The 21,256-nt window shown below is 46.7% G+C and overlaps 1 protein-coding gene across 8 annotated transcripts in view; it reads right to left on the bottom strand.

Annotated features, from left to right (window-relative positions):
- Positions 1-21,256, bottom strand: part of FBXL19 (F-box and leucine rich repeat protein 19) — a 192,920-nt gene that overhangs the window by 11,785 nt on the left and 159,879 nt on the right. For all 8 annotated transcript variants that reach the window (XM_033945294.1, XM_033945289.1, XM_033945287.1 and 5 more), the window contains one exon: positions 4,427-4,588. In XM_033945294.1, coding sequence (XP_033801185.1) covers positions 4,427-4,588 — 162 coding nt within the window. The remainder of the gene's footprint in view (positions 1-4,426; positions 4,589-21,256) is intronic.

Genomic DNA, 21,256 nt, shown 5'->3' with positions numbered 1-21,256 from the left:
TGCTGTGAGACAAACGAGGTAGGGGTGGGAGCTTCAGGCTCAGCCTCCTCCAAGTCCTCTAGGGCTGGGGAACGGCAGGGGGTCTGAGTGGTAGGGAGAAAATCCCTTCTGGAAACTACAAACATCAAAGGCGCGAAACACAAGTGTGTGTATGCTGCGGAGCCCTAGAGAAGCCACTCTACAGTCCTGCAGGAGTCTATGGAGCCACATGTGCAAGAATCTACCCCCCCAAGTTTGTGAATTTCCTGTGGAAAGCATATTTGACGGGTCTGGGGCACACTGCGCTGCCTTTTGATTCTCCATGGAGAGATCCCTGTTCTGGAGGTCTCCCCACTGCAGAGAAAGCTGGCTTCTAGCCTAAGTGACCAAGCGGAACAGGACTAGGAGGATTGGAGGTCAGACTCCATGTCTTTATTGTTCCAGGGCTCAGCTGCTTTCCTGGAGAATTCCGGTTCCGTGTAAGGGAACGGAAATCGGGATGCAATAGCTGCACTCAACCAGGAGATTATCCATTGGTGCAGTAGCTTTTCAAGTCATCCACCATCCTTCCTGTTATTACGGATGCGCTTAGGGAGATGAAGTTGGAGTCCCAGCAGCCATCTAGTCATGAGCAACACAAACGTTCAGACCACCTTTTTGTTTTACAAATCCGGACATCACCTTGCTGGCTACTGAGCAATGGGAGACTCTGGAAGGCTCCCTTAAGGTGGCATAAACTATGTCCAAACTTTACTTTATGTCTCCGGAATTTCAGCAGCTGTTTAGTCAGCCGAAGGTGGATTCCAAGGTGGCTGAAGTAACTAAACACACTTCCCTCCCTAGTGAGGGAGGAATGATGTTAATAAATGGACAAGATCACAAGATGGACATGGTTCTTAAGAGGTAACTTGAAACACTAGCTTTGGGGATCACAGCTGTAGCGGCAGCCTCGTTTGTGGCATATGCCTGTAACACCAGGTTAAGGCGGAGTACTACTGAGGAGGAGGACGTCTACCCCCAGCTGGTGCTGGAAGGGATGGATTATGTGGCAAACGCTCTATCATCAGCCATGAGCAAAGTGTTGTCGTATGCTGTTTCTGCTCACAGGATGCTCTGGATCAGGCAATGGGCAGGCGATTCAGCCCTCAAAGCCACTTTAAGCAGACTGCCCTTTAAAAGGCAGATGCTATTTGGTAAGGGCTTAGACAACCTTATGGCCAATGTGGTGGATCGCCACCCTAAATCTTTGCAGATAGCAGACCTCGCTGACTCACCGGGGGAGGCAGAGGCCGTTTTTTGGACGTTGTTTTTTTTGATTATATGCCCCATAGTCTTTACTTGAGTCTGCTTTAGTCCAAAATAGTGACGTGTCAACTTTTTGGCAAGTTTCAAAGTTAGCCTTCTGTTTTTCTTTTCTAAATTTGCCTTGCACCCAGTTTAGATTAAATGTATATACAGTATGTAGTGATCCAACCATAATGAAGTTCTCCAATCTCCATCAGAGAAGTGAATTTCTGGGTGAGGGGGTTGGGTGGTCGGTAGCTGATCCCGCTAGCAGCAAACTTGTGCCATGAAAGTCTGTGTCTCCAAAGAACACAGAGCAAAAATACCCCAAAATAATCAGTTTTCTGCATGCAACTAGCTGGTTCAGATACAAGACCTAGTGTTCAGGACCACTACATACATTGCACTTGAACAATATTGACGTCAATAAAGCAAATAGGAGAGGGAAGGAGAAAGAAAACACCCAAGAATTGGGGAATTCAAGGGATATATAAGAAAACAACCCTTGATAGAAAAATCTTAATCAGTCAGGAGAAAATTTGATCATATCAGAAGGTAGATAATTGCTATTACACCTTATCCTTCAGATGGAATTACTGTAACCAAAAGATTAGATGGAGTCTTCTTACCCTCAATAAAACTCTTCAATTGTTTAGGGTTAAAGAAAACAATTACTATCCTCAAATTTTATATAACATTTACACGGAAACTGTAGGAAAAAAATTGCCCCAAGAATAACCTATGGACACAGGGCCAAAAAAGCTTTATGTCTCATCTGTGTAGCTCTGGAGAAAAATCAGGAAATCTAAAAATATGATGATCCAAAAACAATGCATCCTTATATCTGAAATATAGTCTCAAAATCCAATTATGGTCTAGTTCAAGGTCAAATGTACCTATCAAAGTAGCACAGGACAAGACTTCTTGTTGGGAATCTTCCAGAAAGGTTGTCATCTCTAGGCTAGCAGATGAAGTACCCTTCACGATATTCCATCACAAGGTGGTACTCCGCACCCATCCAAAGTTCTTGCCTAAAGTAGTGTCTGATTTTCACCTCAATCAGTCCATTGTCTTGCCTGTGTTTTTTCCCAAGCCCCACTCTCACCCCGGAGAGGTGGCGCTCCATACTCTTGACTGTAAGAGAGCGTTGGCCTTTTACCTCCAACGTACTCAGTCACACCGGAAAGTCCCACAATTGTTTTTGTCCTTCTACTCAAACCGGTTAGGTCACCCAGTCTCTAAGCGCACCTTGTCCAACTGGTTGGCCGACTGCATCTCCTTCTGCTACGCTCAGGCTGGTCTCACGCTGCATGGTCGAGTAACAGGACACAAGGTCCGAGCGATGGCAGCCTCCGTAGCGTTCCTCAGGTCCACACCTATTGAGGAAATCTGCAAGGCTGCCACGTGGTCTTCGGTTCATACCTTCACCTCCCACTACTGTCTGGACTCACTGTCCAGGAGCGATGGCCGGTTCGGCCAATCGGTTTTACGAAATCTATTTGCTTAAATTGCCAACTTCCCTCCATCCCTTTTCAGTTAGCTTGGAGGTCACCCACATGTGAGAATATCATGCCTGCTTGTCCTGGGATAAAGCACAGTTACTTACCGTAACAGGTGTTATCCAGGGACAGCAGGCATATATTCTCACAACCCGCCCACCTCCCCGAGGTTGGCTTCTTTGCTAGTTAAGTGAACTGGAGACCACGAGGGGATGCACCCCCTAGTGGAGCAGGAAGGCACGTATGCGTGGAGCAGCAGAGCAAACTTAAATCTTCAATCAAGTTTGCTTGAAAATGCTTCCGCATCGGGGCTCCGTAGATGACGTCACCCACATGTGAGAATATCATGCCTGCTTGTCCTGGGATAAACAAAAATACTTGTCCACCTGTATTATGCAAAATACAAAGATATCAGACGTGGAGTAAACAGATCATCAAAAGAATGTTAATGAAAAAAACTGCACATCCCTCAGGGAAACATGAGACAGCAGCAAGATCAGGTATCTTGCCACCTAGCCAGAAATATAAACCAGGGCTGTAGAGTCGGCACACAAACCCTTCTGATTCTGACTCCTTATTTATGACATCTCCACTCCAACAGTTTTATTTACGGCATCTCTGCTTCAACTCCTTTATTTACAGTATCTCCACTTCAACACAAACAAAGAAAAACTGTACAAGATGCAGGCTAAGTTTAGTAAAACAAATATATGTTGCGGTTAGTATCACCACCTTTTAACAAACCAGGGAACCTGACACAGTCCGTGTTTCGGTCAAAACGCCTTCATCAGGGGTCCCTAATTTGAAAGGTATTGAGTAAAACCGCAACTAAAATAAACTTAAGCTTGTGTAAAAAAGTGTAACTGGTCGCCGTAACAGGAACTCCATGCAGGGTATTGCAATAGCATTAGGAAGTCTAACGGCGGCCATTCAGCAAGCGGTGCGGGGCCAGGCTGGATGCTGAAAAGATTGCAACTGCCCTGCACCGCTTGCCGCAAGATTTGAGGAGGAAGCCAGCAGCGAGGGACGTATTTCAGGGGAATTTTAAAAAGGTACTGAGGGGGGATGACTTTTAGTTTTAGATAGGCCACCCCATTTAAGTAAGCCATGCCCCATAGACAGGTTTGTAAAACCCATATATAGGCCACGGTCTATATATGGGGACATACAGTACTAATGCTAACGTTAATATAAGGCCATATATTCAAGAAATGGATACAACCTTTGTTGATGGACATGCTATAAAACGAGCTTAGTGCATAGGAAAGGCTCGCATAAAGGAAGGAATCAGCCCATTTCTTAACGTAACTTAATAAAAGGGCCCCATAGCAGACTACATTTTATTAATTGTATTCTTATTTGTTGTAAATATTCGACGTGCTTCTCTCCTCTCCACTCCTTCCTGCCCTCCATAGACATCCCTACCCTCTTCTAACCCCTTCCTCTGTAATGTCGCCTAGAGCTTGTATAGGTATTTTTGACGCACAAATGGAAGAAATAAATAAAAAAATAAAATAAACCAGTTTGGGACAATCCTTTGGGACTGATGAGGTGGCGTGTACATCTCTTAACACACAATACAGGAGGGTGCATTCAAGCACTGCAATGCTAACAAGAAAACCTGAACTTCCCTCCGCCCTCTGTCTATCTCTGTCTCCCCTTACCTGGCTTAGTATCAGCAGGAGGTGAGAGGAGCTCCCTGAGGTGAGAATCTTTCACATCCTCCACCCAGCGGAGATCCAACAGCCTGAGGCAGGGGAATGAAGCAGTGCACAGAGCTGAGACAGAGGACCAGGTACAGCCAGTCAGCAACAGTTCTTTTAGCCCTACAGTGAGAAAAAGAAAGATACTACAGTTTAGTTTAGGAACCATCAAGAGCCTGCCTCTGGGGCTGATACAGAAAGCTAGCACAGATGCAAGCATGTGGTTAGTACAACATGTGTGCAAAATTTTCTGGATATGCAATGCAGAAAAAGATTTTGTGCAGAAGCTAACCCTGTGCAAAACCTCAAGTTAGACACCAGTAAACATCATATGAAAATCAATGGTAAAGAGACTATTAGCTAGTCTGCCATGATGCAGAGAACTGTTGCAGAAAACATAAGGTGAGCACACTATTTGAAATTTTTAACGTCACAGAGAGTCCAACAAGTAGATGGCACACAAAAGAAGTTCAAGCAAGAAAAACAGTGGGACAGGACAAAAAGCTTCCCACCAGAGCCAGTTGTATAAAAATTTGAGATCTTTTATTTCAGTCCAGAAGAGCATACAGCAACTGTTTTCCTTGCTTGAAATTTTTAATACCAGGTTAGCTCATTTTTTTGCAGTAGTGTCTGTGAAGATATTTTTACCTGTTATTATTTTGATTCTTTAATCTCCTTGGACCTTCAACCCTGATCTCTCACACTAGAGATGATAATCTCCAATCTCTAAGCCTTCCCCCACCACCACAAAATATCCCTAGTGGTCCTTTCTTTGGAGAACTGACCTCACAATAATAATAATATAATAATAATAATAATAACTTTATTCTTATATACCGCCATGCCCATCGAGTTCTAGGCGGTTTACAACAATTAACAAATGATCTGCATTGACAAGCTTATTTACAACATGTTACAAGCAGATTTACAAACAAATTACCAGCAGATTTACCGTATTTTCACGCAGATAACGCGCACCCGTGTAAAACGCGCACACGGGTATAGCGCGCAGAAACCACGATTTTATGTACAAAAACTTTTGTATACCGCGCTCACGGGTATACCGCGCATGCAGCCCGACTGTCCTTTCGCCCGCCCCGACTCTCCTCTGGCCACCCCGACTCTCCTTTCGGCCTCCCCGACTCTCCGTGCGCTGTCCCAACTATCCGTTCACCCTCCCTGACTTTCCGTGCACTGCCCCGCCTCTCCGTGCGCTGTCCCGACTCTCCGTTCACCCTCCCTGACTTTCCGTGCACTGCCCCGCCTCTCCGTGCGCTGTCCCGACTCTCCGTTCACCCGCCCTGACTTTCCGTGCGCTGTCCCGACTCTCCGTTCACCCGCCCTGACTTTCCGTGCACTGCCCCGCCTCTCCGTGCGCTGTCCCGACTCTCCTTTCGCCCGCCCTGCCCTGCTCCCAGCTCTGTAAGCATGCGCAATGGTCTGAGCATGCTTGCCGCTTAGTTTTCACCAAGGCTGTTTTTCTTGTGGTGTGCTTTTCACCACGTGGCTGTGGCCCCCCTCTATCTGGCGTTGTAATTTGCCCAGTGAATACTATTTTGACTATACAACAGCATCTCAGCCTTTGGGTAAGCCTATAAAAGATTAATGCTGCATGTAGAGCCCACATTTTAATTTGATCTCTTCAGATTGGTATTCTGCCTGGGTCGGGTTGGGCCCATGTGCCTCAGGCCGCGCCCCCAGGTGGGACCTAAGGCTCCAGGGCCTATTCTGATTGGCCCACGCGCCTTAGGCCCCACCAGTAGGCGGAGCTTTGGGACGGATGGGCCAATCCGGCCTCATTCCGTCGTTGGCTGCCTGCCGGACAGGCGGGTTTGGCTCCCGTCTGTCCGGCCAACTACCAAAGGTACGGGGAAGGGGGGTGGGGGTGTCGTGGGGGTCGGCCAGGGGGGTCGCGGGTCGGCTGGGGGGGCGGTCGGAGGTTTTTGGGGGGGTGGCGGTCGTTTGAGGGAGGGGGGTTTGCGTCGAGGGCAGGAGGGCCTGGGATCCCTCCTGCCCGTAATGTAGTGCGGGGTGGGGGTAGGGGGTCGCCGTGGCCAGGAGGGTTTGGGCTCCCTCCTGGCCCGATATTGTCGGGGAGTTGGGGAGTCGGCCGGGCAAGAGGGCTTGGGCTCCCTCTTGCTCCGATCGTGGATGCGGGTGCGGGTGGGAGCGCGTGCGAGCGGTCGTTCGGGGTGGGGGTGCGAGCGGTCCTGCTGGGGGGGGTGAATCGGGCATCGGGCGGGGTGGGAACTATGTAAAAAAATTTTTGTATATCGCGCTCATGCGTATAACGCGCGAGGGGTATGCGCGGTAGGTAAAAACGCGTATAACGCGCGCGTTATATGCGTGAAAATACGGTACAGTAGATTACAACAATTTTCAATTTACAACAGTCAGCAATGAAGTTGCCACAGTTTACAGTAGTCTGCAATGAAAGGAAGATGTACAACAGTTTAACTGAAAATTGTGGCTTAGATCGAGATGCATCCTAAGATGCGCTGCACAGGGTCAGTTGCTACCACTTTGGAAGATGGCAGCATTCCTCCTGCCTCCTTTTAAAGATAAGTGGGAAGTGGTCCTGGGGAATATATCTAGGGTTGAGGGGGGTCTACATCCATCAAGGATTTTTTTTTTTTTTTAGTGGTGGTGGTGGAGAAGCAGAATATCAGAGGGCATCTTTATGAAGGTAGAAATGACCCAGGGCCAGATTCTCAAAACTTAAGGTTGCCTTTAACGTGTTCACTAAACTGGTTCCAGCCGGTTTAGCCTGCACGCATTTAGCGGTGGATTATCAAAACAGCTTATCGCGTTCTTTTGTGAGCTTTCTAGCAGTCTCTGACACTGCCATGCAAATAGGCTCTTCAATATTTAAATGAGCACTCCGGTGGATTCTTCAACATCACTGAGTCATTCTCCAAGAACAACGTTGGCTTTTGGCAAAAAAAATTAGCGACTGGTCCAGGGGTGCCGGTACAGTGTCAGCACTGAAAAGTGCATCTTGTGGCATATGTTTTGACTGTGGCTAATGAAACAAAATAAAAATTACATGATTCACATAAATTGTCTTTTTTTTAGGGGGAGTAGAAGGGACTTACAAGAGGAATTATGAGGCGGATAGGGTAGGGAACTATAGAGGGATGCACTGGGGAGGGGCCTAAAGCTCTGATTGGCCAAGGTTGTTTAAGACCCCTCCTATGGGTGGGGCCTACTGTGTCTGGACCAATCAGAGCCTTAGGCCCCTCCCCAGATGCACCGGTACTGCCTTTAGGTTCCTACTGCTGGAGTTGCCATTCAAGCCCACTCCAGCCTATCCTAACCATCTTGTCCCTGGAGCCCTCCACCAGCTCATCCTAAACCAAATCACCATATATGGTACACAGACTGCTGGATTACCCAGTACCAGCCTTAGTTTGTTTTATACCATTCATTTTCTAATTAAAGATTATCTGTGTTCATCCCACACTTTTTAAAATTCTGAAACCATGTTCATCTCTACCACCTCCCTTGAGAGGGCATTCCAGGCATCTATTACCCTCTCCGTGAAAAATAATTTTCTAACATTACTTCTAAGTCTGCCACCCTGCAACCTCAATTCATGCCCTCTTAGTTTTACCATTTTCCTTTCTCTGAAAAAATTTGTTTCTATATTAATACCTTTCATCGGTATCATATCTTCCCAGTCCCTCCTCTCCTCTAGAGTATACATATTCAGATCTTCCAATCTTTACTTGTACTTCTTTTTGTGCAAGCCCCATACCATTTTCATTGCTTTTCTCTGGACCATTTCAAATCTTTTCATATCCTTAGCCAGATATGGCCTCTAAAACTGAACACAGTACTCCAGGTGGGGGGTCTCACTAATGACCTGTACAGGGGCATCAATACCTCCTTTCTTCTGCAAGTTGTGCCTCTTTCTATACAGCCCAGCATCCTTCTGGCTACAGCCACTGCCTTAGCTGCTCTTAGCTGTAACCATCTCCTCCACTGCTAATTCCAGACTTTGCTCCTTTCATCTAACTGCCCTGCATGTCTGGAATTAACTACAATCCCTCCTTTCCTCCCATCACCCCCCCCCCCACCGTGCAGCATCTTTCTATCCCCACCCCTTGCGCAGCTGAAACCCCACCAACACTTCCATTTCTCCCTCCCATTAGAACGCTGCCGACCATGAGACCAATATACCTTGAAAACGGCAGCATAGGCAAAAATCTAATCAGGCTGCTTCACGGCCTACTCTTCTCCCTCCCGGGTGTTCCTCTGTCACATTACTGTTGATTTAATCTGCAACGCGCCACACGGAACGCCCAGGAGAGAGAAGGCCCCGAAGCAGCCTGATTTTTCTGACGCTGCTATTTGCAAGATATATCGGTCTCACGGTCGGCTTAACTATTCTCCGAGTGAAAATTTTTTCCTCCTATTGGTTTTAAAAGTATTTCCCTGTAACTTCATCAAGTGTCCCCTAGTCTTTGTAATTTTTGACGGAGTGAAAAATCGATCCACTTGTACCCGTTCTACTCCACTCAGGATTTTATAGACTTCAATCATATCTCCCCTCAGCCATCTCTTTTCCAAGCTGAAGAGCCCTAACCGTTTTAGTCTTTCCTCATCCGAGAGGAGTTCCATCCCCTTTATCATCTTGATTGCTCTTAAAACCCTTCCCCCAGCTCCTGAAAAGCTTTCTGTGCTCCAAACTGGGTATTGTTGGCCAGGTCATTTGTTCTCAGGTGGATAACAACATCACTGTTAAAATCCTTGGTGTCTTCTTTAATTATTGTCAGTTTTTGCTGGGTACTCTTGGTAGCTGAGGATCCTAGAAAACATTTCACTATTTTGGGCTCCTTGAACTGCATTCCAAGGTTTTCCTGACTGAGCTTGAGCTTTTTTTTCGTGCTGCGGGGGTGTTTTACTTTTTGAGCTATCGTCGATGGTTCTAGTTCCACCTCAGTTCTTTTTTCTGGAGCATCATAACAAACTAGCCCCAGGACTACTTCCCCATGCTGCTCATCCACGTCGGAACGAATGACACTGCCAAGAACACCCTGGAGGACATAGCCAGAGACTTCGGAGCTCTGGGAAAGAGGCTGAAGCAGACAGGAGCACAGGTAGTATTCTCTTCAATTCTTCCTGTTAGGGGCAGAGGAAGGGACAGGGACGAACGTATCCTGAAGACGAATGAGTGGCTACAACGATGGTGCCGGGAGATGAACTTCGGATTCCTGAATCACGGAGAGACACTACAGGGACTACAGGGACCAGACGGACTCCACCTGACCAACAGAGGTAAGAACGTCTTTGGACACCGACTAGCCCACCTACTTCGAAAGGCTTTAAACTAGGTAAGTCGGGGGTGGGTACCCACTTTTACACCAGAGCAGTAAGTAACAATCCTGATGTGGCGAACCAAAACTCCGCTTCTAAGTCTAAGGTAAGTACCCTTACTGCAAAAGAATTGCTAGGAGACACTTTAACTCAAATAGGTGGCTCTCTGCATGAGCTTAGTAAACAAAAAGAGTGGAGAGCTATGTATGTTAACGCACACAGCCTAGGGAATAAATTTCTAGAACTGGAAACAGAAATAGTTAATGCAGACCTAGACGTAGTAGCAATTTCAGAAACATGGTTCACAGACTCTCATGGGTGGGATATAACTATACCAGGATACAACCTGCTTCGCCAAGACAGAGAGGGTAAGTTAGGAGGAGGGGTAGCACTTTACATCAAAGAAAACATCAAAACAATCAGAATCACGGATATCAAGTATACTGGGGAATCCATCTGGGTAAACCTGGCCAGAGGCGGAGAAAAATGCCTGTATCTTGGTGTGGTGTACAGACCTCCAAGACAATCGGAGCACAAGGACATTGAATTAATTGAAGACATTGAGAATATCACCTTACGGGGAGACGTTGTTCTGTTGGGAGACTTTAACATGCCTGATGTAGATTGGAACACACTCTCAGCGACTACTTATGATAGCAGGAGGATATTAACGTCCATGAAGGGAGTACGGCTCAAACAATTGGTATTAGAGCCCACTAGGTCCCAGGCCATCCTGGACCTGGTACTTACGAATGGGGAAAGCGTCTCAGAGATCTCGGTGGGAGAACCGCTAGCCACCAGTGACCATAACATGGTATGGTTCAACCTTAGGAAAGGCTTCCCTAGAACACAAACAAAAACAAGGGTACTCAATTTCCGGGGCACTGACTTCACACGCATGGGAGACTTCGTCCATCAGACGCTTCAGGTTCAAGAAGTGACGGATAATGTGGAGGTTATGTGGTCAACCTTGAAATCAACCCTTCATGAGGCAACTATCCGCTACATAAAATCAGTAACTAAACAACAAAGAAAAAAGAAACCCCAATGGTTCACTGATGAGGTCTCGTACCTCGTCAAGGATAAGAAAAGAGCGTTTCTCTTGTACAAACGCACGGGGGAAAAAGAAGCAAACATTGAATACAGGACAAAGTCTGCAGCGGTCAAAACAGCAGTCAGGGAGGCCAAACTTCGAATGGAAGAAACACTAGCGAAGAACATTAAAAAAGGGGACAAAACCTTCTTCAGGTACATTAGCGACAGGAAAAAGAACGCAGACGGGATAGTACGCCTTAGAACGCCAGACGGGAATTATGTGGAAACAGATTCTGAAAAAGCCAAACTACTGAACGATTACTTCTGTTCAGTCTTTACCTGCGAGGCGCCAGGGCAAGGGCCACAGCTGGAAGCAAAGGAAAGCAAGGAAGACCCATTTCTGAATTTTGAGTTCACACCAGCTGATGTTTACAGAGAACTTTCAAGACTCAAGGTGAACAAAGCCATGGGACCGGACAATTTGCACCCAAGAGTGCTCAGAGAGCTGTGCGATGTTCTGGCGGAACCGTTAGCCATGCTCTTCAATCTCTCCCTAAGTATGGGGAGAGTCCCCCTGGACTGGAAAACAGCTAATGTCGTTCCTCTGCACAAAAAGGGTTGCAGAGCAGAGGCTGCGAATTACAGACCAGTGAGTCTCACATCAATAGTGTGTAAACTCATGGAAACTCTACTTAAAGGTAAATTAGACACGATAATGGATGAAGGGAATCTAAGGGATCCCTGTCAACATGGATTCACCAGAGGCAGGTCATGCCAATCCAATCTTATAAGCTTCTTCGATTGGGTGACAGGAAAGCTAGACCTGGGAGAGTCTCTGGACATAGTGTACTTGGATTTCAGTAAAGCTTTCGACAGTGTCCCACACCGTAGACTATTAAACATGATGAAATCGATGGGTTTGGGTGAGAAACTAACTGCATGGGTCAGGGATTGGCTGAGTGGAAGACTTCAGAGGGTGGTGGTCAACGGCACCCTCTCTGAGACATCGGAGGTGACTAGTGGAGTGCCGCAGGGCTCAGTCCTGGGACCATCCCTTTTCAACATATTCATAGGGGACCTGACCCGGGGGCTTCAGGGTAAAGTAGCACTGTTCGCCGACGATGCCAAACTGTGTAACATAGTAAGTGAAAGTAACCTCCAGGATAGTATGACACAAGATCTGATCACGTTAGAAAACTGGTCCTCGACATGGCAGCTAGGCTTCAACGCTAAAAAATGTAAGGTCATGCATCTCGGCAGAGGAAATCCATGCAGAACATACTCCTTGAATGGAGAAACGCTAGCTAGGACTTCAGAGGAACGAGACTTGGGCATAATCATCAGTGCAGACATGAAGGCTGCCAAACAAGTAGAGAAGGCCTCATCAAAGGCAAGGCAAATGATGGGATGTATCAATAGAAGCTTCGTCAGCCGTAAACCTGAAGTCATTATGCCACTCTATAGAACCATGGTGAGACCCCATCTGGAATACTGTGTGCAATTCTGGAGGCCACATTACCGGAAAGATGTGCTTCGAGCTGAGTCGGTCCAGAGGATGGCCACTAGGATGGTCTCGGGGCTCAAGGGTCTCTCATACGAAGAAAGACTGGGCAAACTGCAGCTCTATACCCTAGAGGAGCGCAGGGAAAGGGGTGACATGATTGAGACATTTAAGTACGTCACGGGTCGTGTCGAGGTGGAAAACGATATATTCTTTCCCAAGGGACCCTCGGTCACAAGGGGGCACCCGCTCAAACTCAGAGGAGGAAAATTTAGTGGTGACACCAGGAAGTATTTCTTCACAGAAAGGGTGGTAGATCACTGGAACAGACTTCCGGTGCAGGTGATCAAGGCCACCAGCGTGCTCGACTTCAAGAATAAATGGGATATCCACGTGGGATCCCTACGAGGGTCGAGTAAAGGAACTAGGTCATTAGCATTCAGACTTAATGGGGTGGGTCAATAGAGTGGGCAGACTTGATGGGCTGTGGCCCTTTTCTGCCGTCATCTTTCTATGTTTCTATGTTTCTAACTAATGGAGCAAAGGAACTCTGTAGGGCCAACAATTGTGAGGGTGGTTATTTTTGTGTCACACATCTTAGTCTACCTGAGTCTACTGTGACTCATCTATTCTTGGGTAGTTTTAATCTTTGAGGCAATGGTGGTAAATTGGTATGATTCTGTGAAGTGATGGAAGCTGCTTTAATTTCATCCAATTCTTGCTCAAGTTTATTGAGTTTCTGTTTAATAAGCTAAAGACAGATGGGGCAAGCCTTAAGCCTCCAGACAGGTATGCCTTGGAACTAAAGCACTACAATAATTACACCGAATAAAAGTAATCTTAATTGGTTGGATGGAGTATTGACTGATAAGTATTCCTGCTTATTGTAGCAAACCCTGGGGTAAGAGGGATTAAGTTATAATGAGTCAGCCAAGTTCCCCACTGGAGGAGGGGTAAGCCCTCACAACACAGTCAAATTTTACTGGAATCTAATTTTTCCCTTTTACAGCCAAATATCCCCAATAAATGTAAATACAGCAAGTTTCTGCACAATAAACCAGCTGCAAGACTAAATCTTCTATCTATCCTAGATCTGGCAATGGAAAATAAACCTTACAGAGCAAGTCTACAGTTCAAGAAACCAAGTTAGGAAAGTTTAGAAAAAATAGCAGCATGGAAGACTAGAGTCAGTTTGAAAAAGCTATCCTAGGAGTTCATTTGGATTCTAGACTGAAAATGAAGGAGCAAGTTAAAAAGATGAGTGATCTTCTATAATGGAAGATTAGGTTTTGACCTTCATCTTCTTTCTGTTAGTCCCTGTAGGATTCCATACTCTAGGTGTTCAATTCTTTCCTGCAATCTGAGAGTTGCAGAAATCCAAACACTTTTCTGAACATGTGCTCCTCGCACCTTAGAGGGTGAGTTAGAGTCCCCTATAATTCAAATAAGGGGGCACGGGAGATCTTTCCAGGCAACAATTTCTGTTAAGATCAGCTCTGCAAAATATAAAACAGAAGATTAGGGTCTTACCTTTGCTAATTTTCTTTCGTGTAAATCCTCCCTTTATTCCAGGACTAGTGGATTTATGCATCCCTTGCCGCCAGGCACTGTAGGAAGCCTCAGATGATTGAAGTCTTAACTTCTCCCTTTGCTAGCCTATCTTAGAGCATGCCCCTTGGACACCAATCAGTCTTCAAACAGCCAGGAACATCAACAGAAGATAATAAACAAGAGAGAGGGAAATGGGGAACTTCCCGCCAAACAAATCAATTCTGCTCATATTAACATATGCAAAATAGCAACAATGAAAACTAAAAAACAGGTTTTGAAACATGCTGCTCCTTGTGACCCTGGACATGTCACTTAATCCCCCAATGCACTAGGTACATTAGATAGAGTGTGAGACCACCAGGACAGATAGAATAAATGCTTGAGTACCTGAATGTAAACCATTTAGGCTAAAGTAGTATATAACTATTGAAATAAATAAATATTAGAAACTTGAATGATAAAGACAGTTCTAAAGGGAGACACAGCCTGCATTCGCAGAAGGATCACTAAACCAGGGACCCCCCTCCCCCCAAAAAATTTAGTGCTAGATCTAATCAGATAGCACTCTTATAAAGGCTGGTCCGAAACTTAAATCCAGCTTACCAATACTTCATGGCTGATGATCATCGAATCAGACATACATAGGGCAGGTTCCTGGAATAAAGGGAGGATTTACAAGAAAGAATATTAGCAAAGGTAAGAACCTAATCTTTTGTTCTTGTACAATCCCCCTTTATTCCATGACCAGTGGGACATAACAGAGCAGTCCTGAAAACATCAGGATGGGACTGATGAGCTCGCTGCTAACACCAAGGCACCAAAAGCGGTATCCTGCTTGGCTGCCACATCAATTCTATAAAAGCTGGTGAAGGTGTGCAAGGAGGACCACGTAGCAGCCCTGCAAATCTCATCCAGAGACTCAGCCCAGGAGGAGGAAACCCCTCTGGTAGAATGAGCCCACACCCCAAGGGGGGCTTCTTTCCTGCTGTTATATAAGCTGCAGAAATGGCCACTCGAATCCATCTCAAAATGGTAGCCTTAGATGCAGGCTTGCACTTGTGGACAGGACTCACCAGGACAAACAGGTAGTCCAAGACACGAAACTTATTGGTAACCTCCAAATATCACAGCAAAGCTTGCGCACATCCAGGGACCGCAGCACCCGGTCCTGGGCCTTTGAACCGGAAGGAACAAACACTGGAAGTTGAACTTCCTGATTCACATGGAAGACAGAAACCACTTTCAGAAGGAAAGAACCGTACGCAGGAGCACTGCGGTATCCTTAATACATATTCCACCTGGACTGGCTACAGATTTAATTCCTGCAGAGATTCCGTAATGAGGTCCTCCAGATGAGCAGGTTTGAAGAACCTGCGTACTGTGGGATCATCAGTCAGGTCCTGGGACCCACACGGATTCTGATTGCGGAGCTCCGCCAGATTTACCACATCTGTGGATGCCGCCGAACCTCCCTGTGAAAGCTGAGGGATCGAAAGAGTGCCTGACATAATTGCAGGCATCGTCCTTTTCCACTCCGGGGTCCCTGCCAGGGAACAAAGCGAAAGACTCAGGTCCAGCGGAGGTGTAGTCTCCACAGACGGCCCAGATGTCGGTGGGGTGACCACAGGCATGGACTTCTTAATTAAGTATGCCTGATACAGCATATTCACAAATTCCGGGGGAAAAGATCTCCCGCAGCAAGAGCTGTCCTCTGTACCTCAGACTTACCAAGTGCTTGGAAGACCTATGAGGCTTTTCTCTGGAACCGCTTTGGCATTTCACAAATATGCTACCAGTGCTTTCCTGAGAGCTCCCAGACGTGATTTTCACTGAAATTGGGGTGAAGGTTCAAGTAGGGTCTCCCCAGAGGTAGAAGGCACCTTCACCCCCCTTGTGGGCTGCAGCACACATGGAACACGGCTGCACATCCGACAGCCATCCGCTGCATCCCAACCTGCGGAGGCCATCTGTGAAGTTTGGGGCAAAAATGAAGCTCCTAACTATAAAAAATATATATAGTTTTACTCAAATCAGAAAAAAATCCAAGATGGCTTCAGTGGGTGCCGATTTTGCACTAAAATAGCCCGGGAAAAGAAAAGGAATCCCTAAAAAATGGCGATTTGTGGATTTTAGAGGTGGGGAGGGTTAGAGCATGCAGGGTAACCACCCCCAAACCCCTTTTCAAGACCCCCCAAAATCGCTGTAACAGGTTGTTAGGCTGTTACTCACTGTTCCATTGTGCTGTATGGGAGAACCTGCAGGCAATGCTAGAACAACATGCAGGAAGATCTAAAGCCTCAGAAAGCTGGATTTCAAGTCTGACTGCCGACCACCACAGCCGGTGACCTCTACCACCCTTGGATAAGTCTCGCAACCACCAGGCATAGGTACACAGTCCGGCTCCAATCCCAGTTGCGCCTCCATGGAACCGCTCAGCCTGCACTACACCCACTAGCGAACGAACCTGGGGTGAGCTAACTCCCAATCCCGGAGCCCGATCTGACCTGCAGGCTGTCCAGGGGGGTTACTGCAGCAGAGGGAGCCTCTCAGAAGCAGACGTTCTCCAAAAGTCTGTGATCTCCTGCCGAAAGGATGTCGGTGGTTGCTTACCATGGGTAATGGAAGTTGCAGAAATGGCCATATGAATCAAAGAGGCAATCGAGGACTTAGAAGCCGGCCCACCTGGCCCAGATGGAATAGTCAGGACAACGAGATGATCAGACATCCAAAAACCATTACAATTTCTGTTAAGCCATAACAATTTTTGTTAAGATCAGCTCTGCAAAATATAAAAACAAGTAAAAAAAAAAGGCAAAATACTCTAAATAGTTGAACAAGACTCTCATGATGTCCAATTTGCGGAAGATCTTATCCTTTCACACTGATCCTGTGAAGTGAAACACAGGAAAACCAGCCTCCTTGGTGACTTGGATATCGGAAACCACCTTCAATAGAAAAGAATGTACTGTACAGAGAACCACCCCTGCTTCCATGATCTGTAGAAAGGGTTCACTGCATGAAAGAATCTGAAGCTCCGAAACATACTGTGCAGAGACAATGGTGACCAGAAAGACAGACTTGATCATCATATCCAGAAGAGAAGCATCCTTCAGTGGCTTGAATGGGGCAGAACAAGGTTAAGATTCCATGTAGTGAAAGAAAGACACAAGGGAGGTCACAAGCGAAGCGCTCCTGTCAGAAACTTGGACACATCGGGCTGAATAGTAAGTGAACTGGAACACTTATAAGCTCAGAAGCACAAAAAGCCTGCTACCTGAACCTTAAGAGAGGCCACAGCTAAACCCATATCCAAGCCTGCCAGAGGAAATGACAGAACCACCGGAATGGGAGCCCGCTCAGGCTCTATCTGGTCCTTGGTACACCACTATTGGAAAGCCTTCCAGGCTTTGGCATAAGGAGCCAAAGTAGAAGGTTTCTCAAACTTCAAAAGTGTCAAAACAACCACATCAGAATAACTGCTCCATCAAGCTGAGCGCTCAAGAGCCATGCCAGAAGACCAAAGTGCTATGGGTTCCCTATGGGCACCGGTCCCCGACTGAGAAGATCACGATGAAGAGGGAGCTTGAGTTTCTGACCCTGCTGAAGATGTACAACATCTGCCTACCACGGAAGGCGAGGCCAATCTGGAGCCACTAGGATCACTATGCTGGGATGTGACACTATCCAGCAGATCAATCGACCAACCAGAGGCTACGGAGGGAATACATAAAGGAGGTTGTGAGCCAGCCAGGGCAGAACCAAGTCATCTAGACCTATACATCTGCACTCTGTAATTCGACTGAAGAAGCACCTGACCTACGAGATCCTGGCTGAAGCCATCAAGTCCAGCTGTGGTGGAATGCAGCGCTGCATGATAAGATGAAACGCTCTTCATGAGAGGGACCAGGCTTCCAGGTCCAGGACTTGACTGATGAAGTCTAGCTGTATGGTTTTGACTCTGGCCACATGCACTGCAGAGGGAAACATAAGATGTAACACCATCCAGCAAAACAATATGTGAGCTGACTGGCCCTAGGGAGTGCTTCTAGTGCCCCCTTGACAATATGCATATGTCACTGCTGTGGCATTGTCAGAAAACACTCGCACTGCTTTCCCTGTCAAAGTGGGCAGGAGAGCAAGAAAACACCAGTTGAAAAGCCCGATCTCCAGATGATCAATCAACCAACGCTTCTGTCGCGGTAGTCCATTGCTCCTGAATGAAGCGGTCCCCGCAGAAAGCACTCCAGCCCAACAGGCTACTATCTGTCATGAGTGAACCACTCCATCTCCAAAGAGATTCACTCTGGTGGAAAGCATCCCCCTGAAACCAGCAGCAGAGACTGCTGCAAGCTGGTTCTGTCCAGGAGAGCTGCATTTGAAGGGGATGATGCTGTGGAGACCATCAAAAAAGGAGAGACTCCTGCAGAGGGCACATGTGCAGTCCGGCCCAACTTGAGATCCAGAACATGCCTCCAGTCCTCTGAGCTTTTGTTTGGCATGATGAACTATAAGGAGTATCTGCCGAAGCCCGATTCGTGTTCTGGAATGGGTTCAATCACTCGGATGTCCAAGAGACGCTGCAGGGTAGTGCAGACCTTTGACTCCTATTCTGGCCAACCTGCCAGTGAGCCCAGAAACAAATCCGGAGGCAGACAAAAGAAATCTATCTTGCGCCCCTCCCGAATGATGTCCAGCACCCACTGATCCAAGGATATGTGAGTTCACTCTTGGGAAAATTGAGAAAGCCAGCCCTTTGGCATCAATGGTGCTTTTGAGGGGGGGGGGGGGGTGTTGGAACAGTAGCTGCCCAGGATCTGGAAGCCTGCGAGGATCCATAACAAAAACGGCAGGAAGGATGAAAATTACTAAGGTCACCTCCCAAAGTCCAGCAAGACATGTGCACAAGGAGAGACTTAGAGTGGTGATCAGCAACATTGGCAATGAGGTTATCCAGACCTGTCCCAAAACAAAAAAGCTGACCCTTTAAAGGAAGTCTGCTTAAAGTGGCCTTGGAGGTAGTGACCCCAGCCCAAAAACAGATCCAAAGAGGCCGGCATGTAGACACCGCCTAAGCCAAGACCTTACTAAGAATTCAAATGAGATCATAAAGAGCATTTGTCACATAATCCACACTGTCCATCACCAGCTAAGGACAGACATCCACTTCCACAGAGGGCACACTGCATAATCCCGTGTGTCAGGCATGCACTGCAAAGGAGGCCGCTACCGCCTTGACACCTGAAAAAACCACTTCAAAAGGTCTTTTTTTGTGTGTATGTATGTAATATAATTTCCACTCTATGATCCTTGGAGTCCTTAAGCACTACTCCTTCATAAGTAGGGAGGGCCGTGCGCCAGGTAACCTGTGACATGGTGGAATTCAATTTAGGATGCCCAAAACACTGCTGAAAATCAGGAGCCAGCTGATAAAGCTTAGTCATAGCTTTAGAGTGTTTGAAAGAGCTCTCTGGGTATCCCATTGTTCTGTAACCAGACCAAGAAGCTCTGGATGACAGAGCATTAGAACAGTCCATGAACGAACACTTTGACATGGAAGATTACAAATTGAGCTCTTTCAGAACTTCAGCAAGAAAACGGTGGACAGAGCCAGGTTGAAAAAGTCTGCCGACGGAAGGATTCTCACCCAAATCAGGACTCTCAGGACGACTGTGTTGACTAGTCCCAGCAAGGGTATCAGCCAGATCCAAATAGAAACAGTGTCAGGAGAAAAAAGAGGCATAATATCCATATGAAAACTAATGCAATCGTGCTCTGCCATAGCCGGACGAGAGGGCTCCTGAAAAGGGATCTCTGCCACTAGTGCAACCAGTTTAGAAGAAACCAATGCACCTTCTGGCTGCATGAAATGAGCTGGGTGCAAAGAACACAACTTCCAGAGGAGCGAAAAAAAAAGTCTGGTGAAAATTTACACTTCTTGTCTACAGTGGGGCCTTGCTGAAGTGCCTACATCATGCCAAAAGAGTCCCCAGACTCAGAAAGCAGGCATTCGGGACCAAACTCCAGAACGGCCTCTAGGCAAGATTTTTTTCCCCAAATTATGGACCCAGGCCGGCTCCCCAGCCTTGGAGGATCTGAAGGAGGCAAAGCCTGAAGCTCCCAACCCCTCCCTCAAGTGTGCCACAGCAAACGGTCACTGATCCGGCACAATCAATGTACACATTTGACAGATTAGGGGTTAAGGAGTCCATCCCAAACTATTTTTAATAAAATTGAGGGGTTTTGAGGCAGAAATAAAAAAGATCGATAAAAATCTAAGATGGCCACCGCCAGTGAATTTGCGCCAAAAATAAATAAAATCCAAAAATAAAAAATAGCAATTTGGGGAGGTGGGAGACCTGAACCTTTCCCTCAAAAATTCTGAAAAATGCATTTTACAGAGTCCCACAAGACCACCTCCGAAGCTCCCACAGGAAATAATGGAGGTGTATTTACAGTTTGTGAAGTGCCCGCTTGCCTGCCAGCTCTGCTACACTGCAGGTGAATGGAGGAAAATGATTTTCTGCCTCAGAAATTGTTCCAAATGACCAAATTTGAAGATATTCGGATTGACAGTTGGAAAGATTCTGACTGTAACCTCTGCTCCCATAGATACCTCGCCACACAATCGGGGCGGGATACGAAGCCTGTGCCCTGAAACCCAGAGGGCTATTTTACTCAAGATGCATACAGCCTGTGCTTAAACCCCTGACAGGGTCAGAGGGCAAGTGAACTCCCAGTGGAATGGACCCCCAAGTCTGAGAAGGGTAGCACAAGCAGGCTGGCTCCACAGATCCACCAAAGTCTCTCTGTGAAGCTCTTTGAGACTGCATCCTTTCCTCCAGCAGAAGACACCACACAGGGTCTCATGGCACTGAAACCACAGAAAAAAAACGAACTTTAAGTGAAAAAATAAGAGCATATCCAAAAGACTTCTGCATGGAAGTGGAAGGGAAGGGAGAAAAGGGTTTTTGTTGATCCTTGGTCTGTATTTGTGATTTATAAAATGACAGTTGTACAGAATATTGTTTCTTATTATACTTTAATAAAATGACTTCAATATAAAATCACAACTATTTGAGGCTTGTGTGGTTAGGATCAGAGAGTTCATAGAGACAGGGCGGAGACAGTTTGCGGGGATGGGGCGGGAACAGGGACAGAGCTCACGGGGATGGGGACAAACTTTGTCTCCATATCATTCTCTAACTTGTACTCCTCAAGCATGCTCAGTTTGCCCATGATCTGAGCATACTCGGGGAGTGCTAGCATCAGCAGCTGGAACACCTCACACTTCCTCTATCTTGAGGCAGCAGCAGGAAGAAGGAGGCTACTTTGGGAATGGATTTATTTGACTGGCGGGTTTTGGCATCCGCAACAGCAAAGGTATG

This window comes from Geotrypetes seraphini, chromosome 5 (genome assembly GCF_902459505.1).
Source record: "Geotrypetes seraphini chromosome 5, aGeoSer1.1, whole genome shotgun sequence".
Taxonomy (NCBI): domain Eukaryota; kingdom Metazoa; phylum Chordata; class Amphibia; order Gymnophiona; family Dermophiidae; genus Geotrypetes; species Geotrypetes seraphini.
The sequence above is the reverse complement of the archived record's forward strand: the minus strand, read 5'-3'. Positions and strand labels throughout refer to the sequence as shown.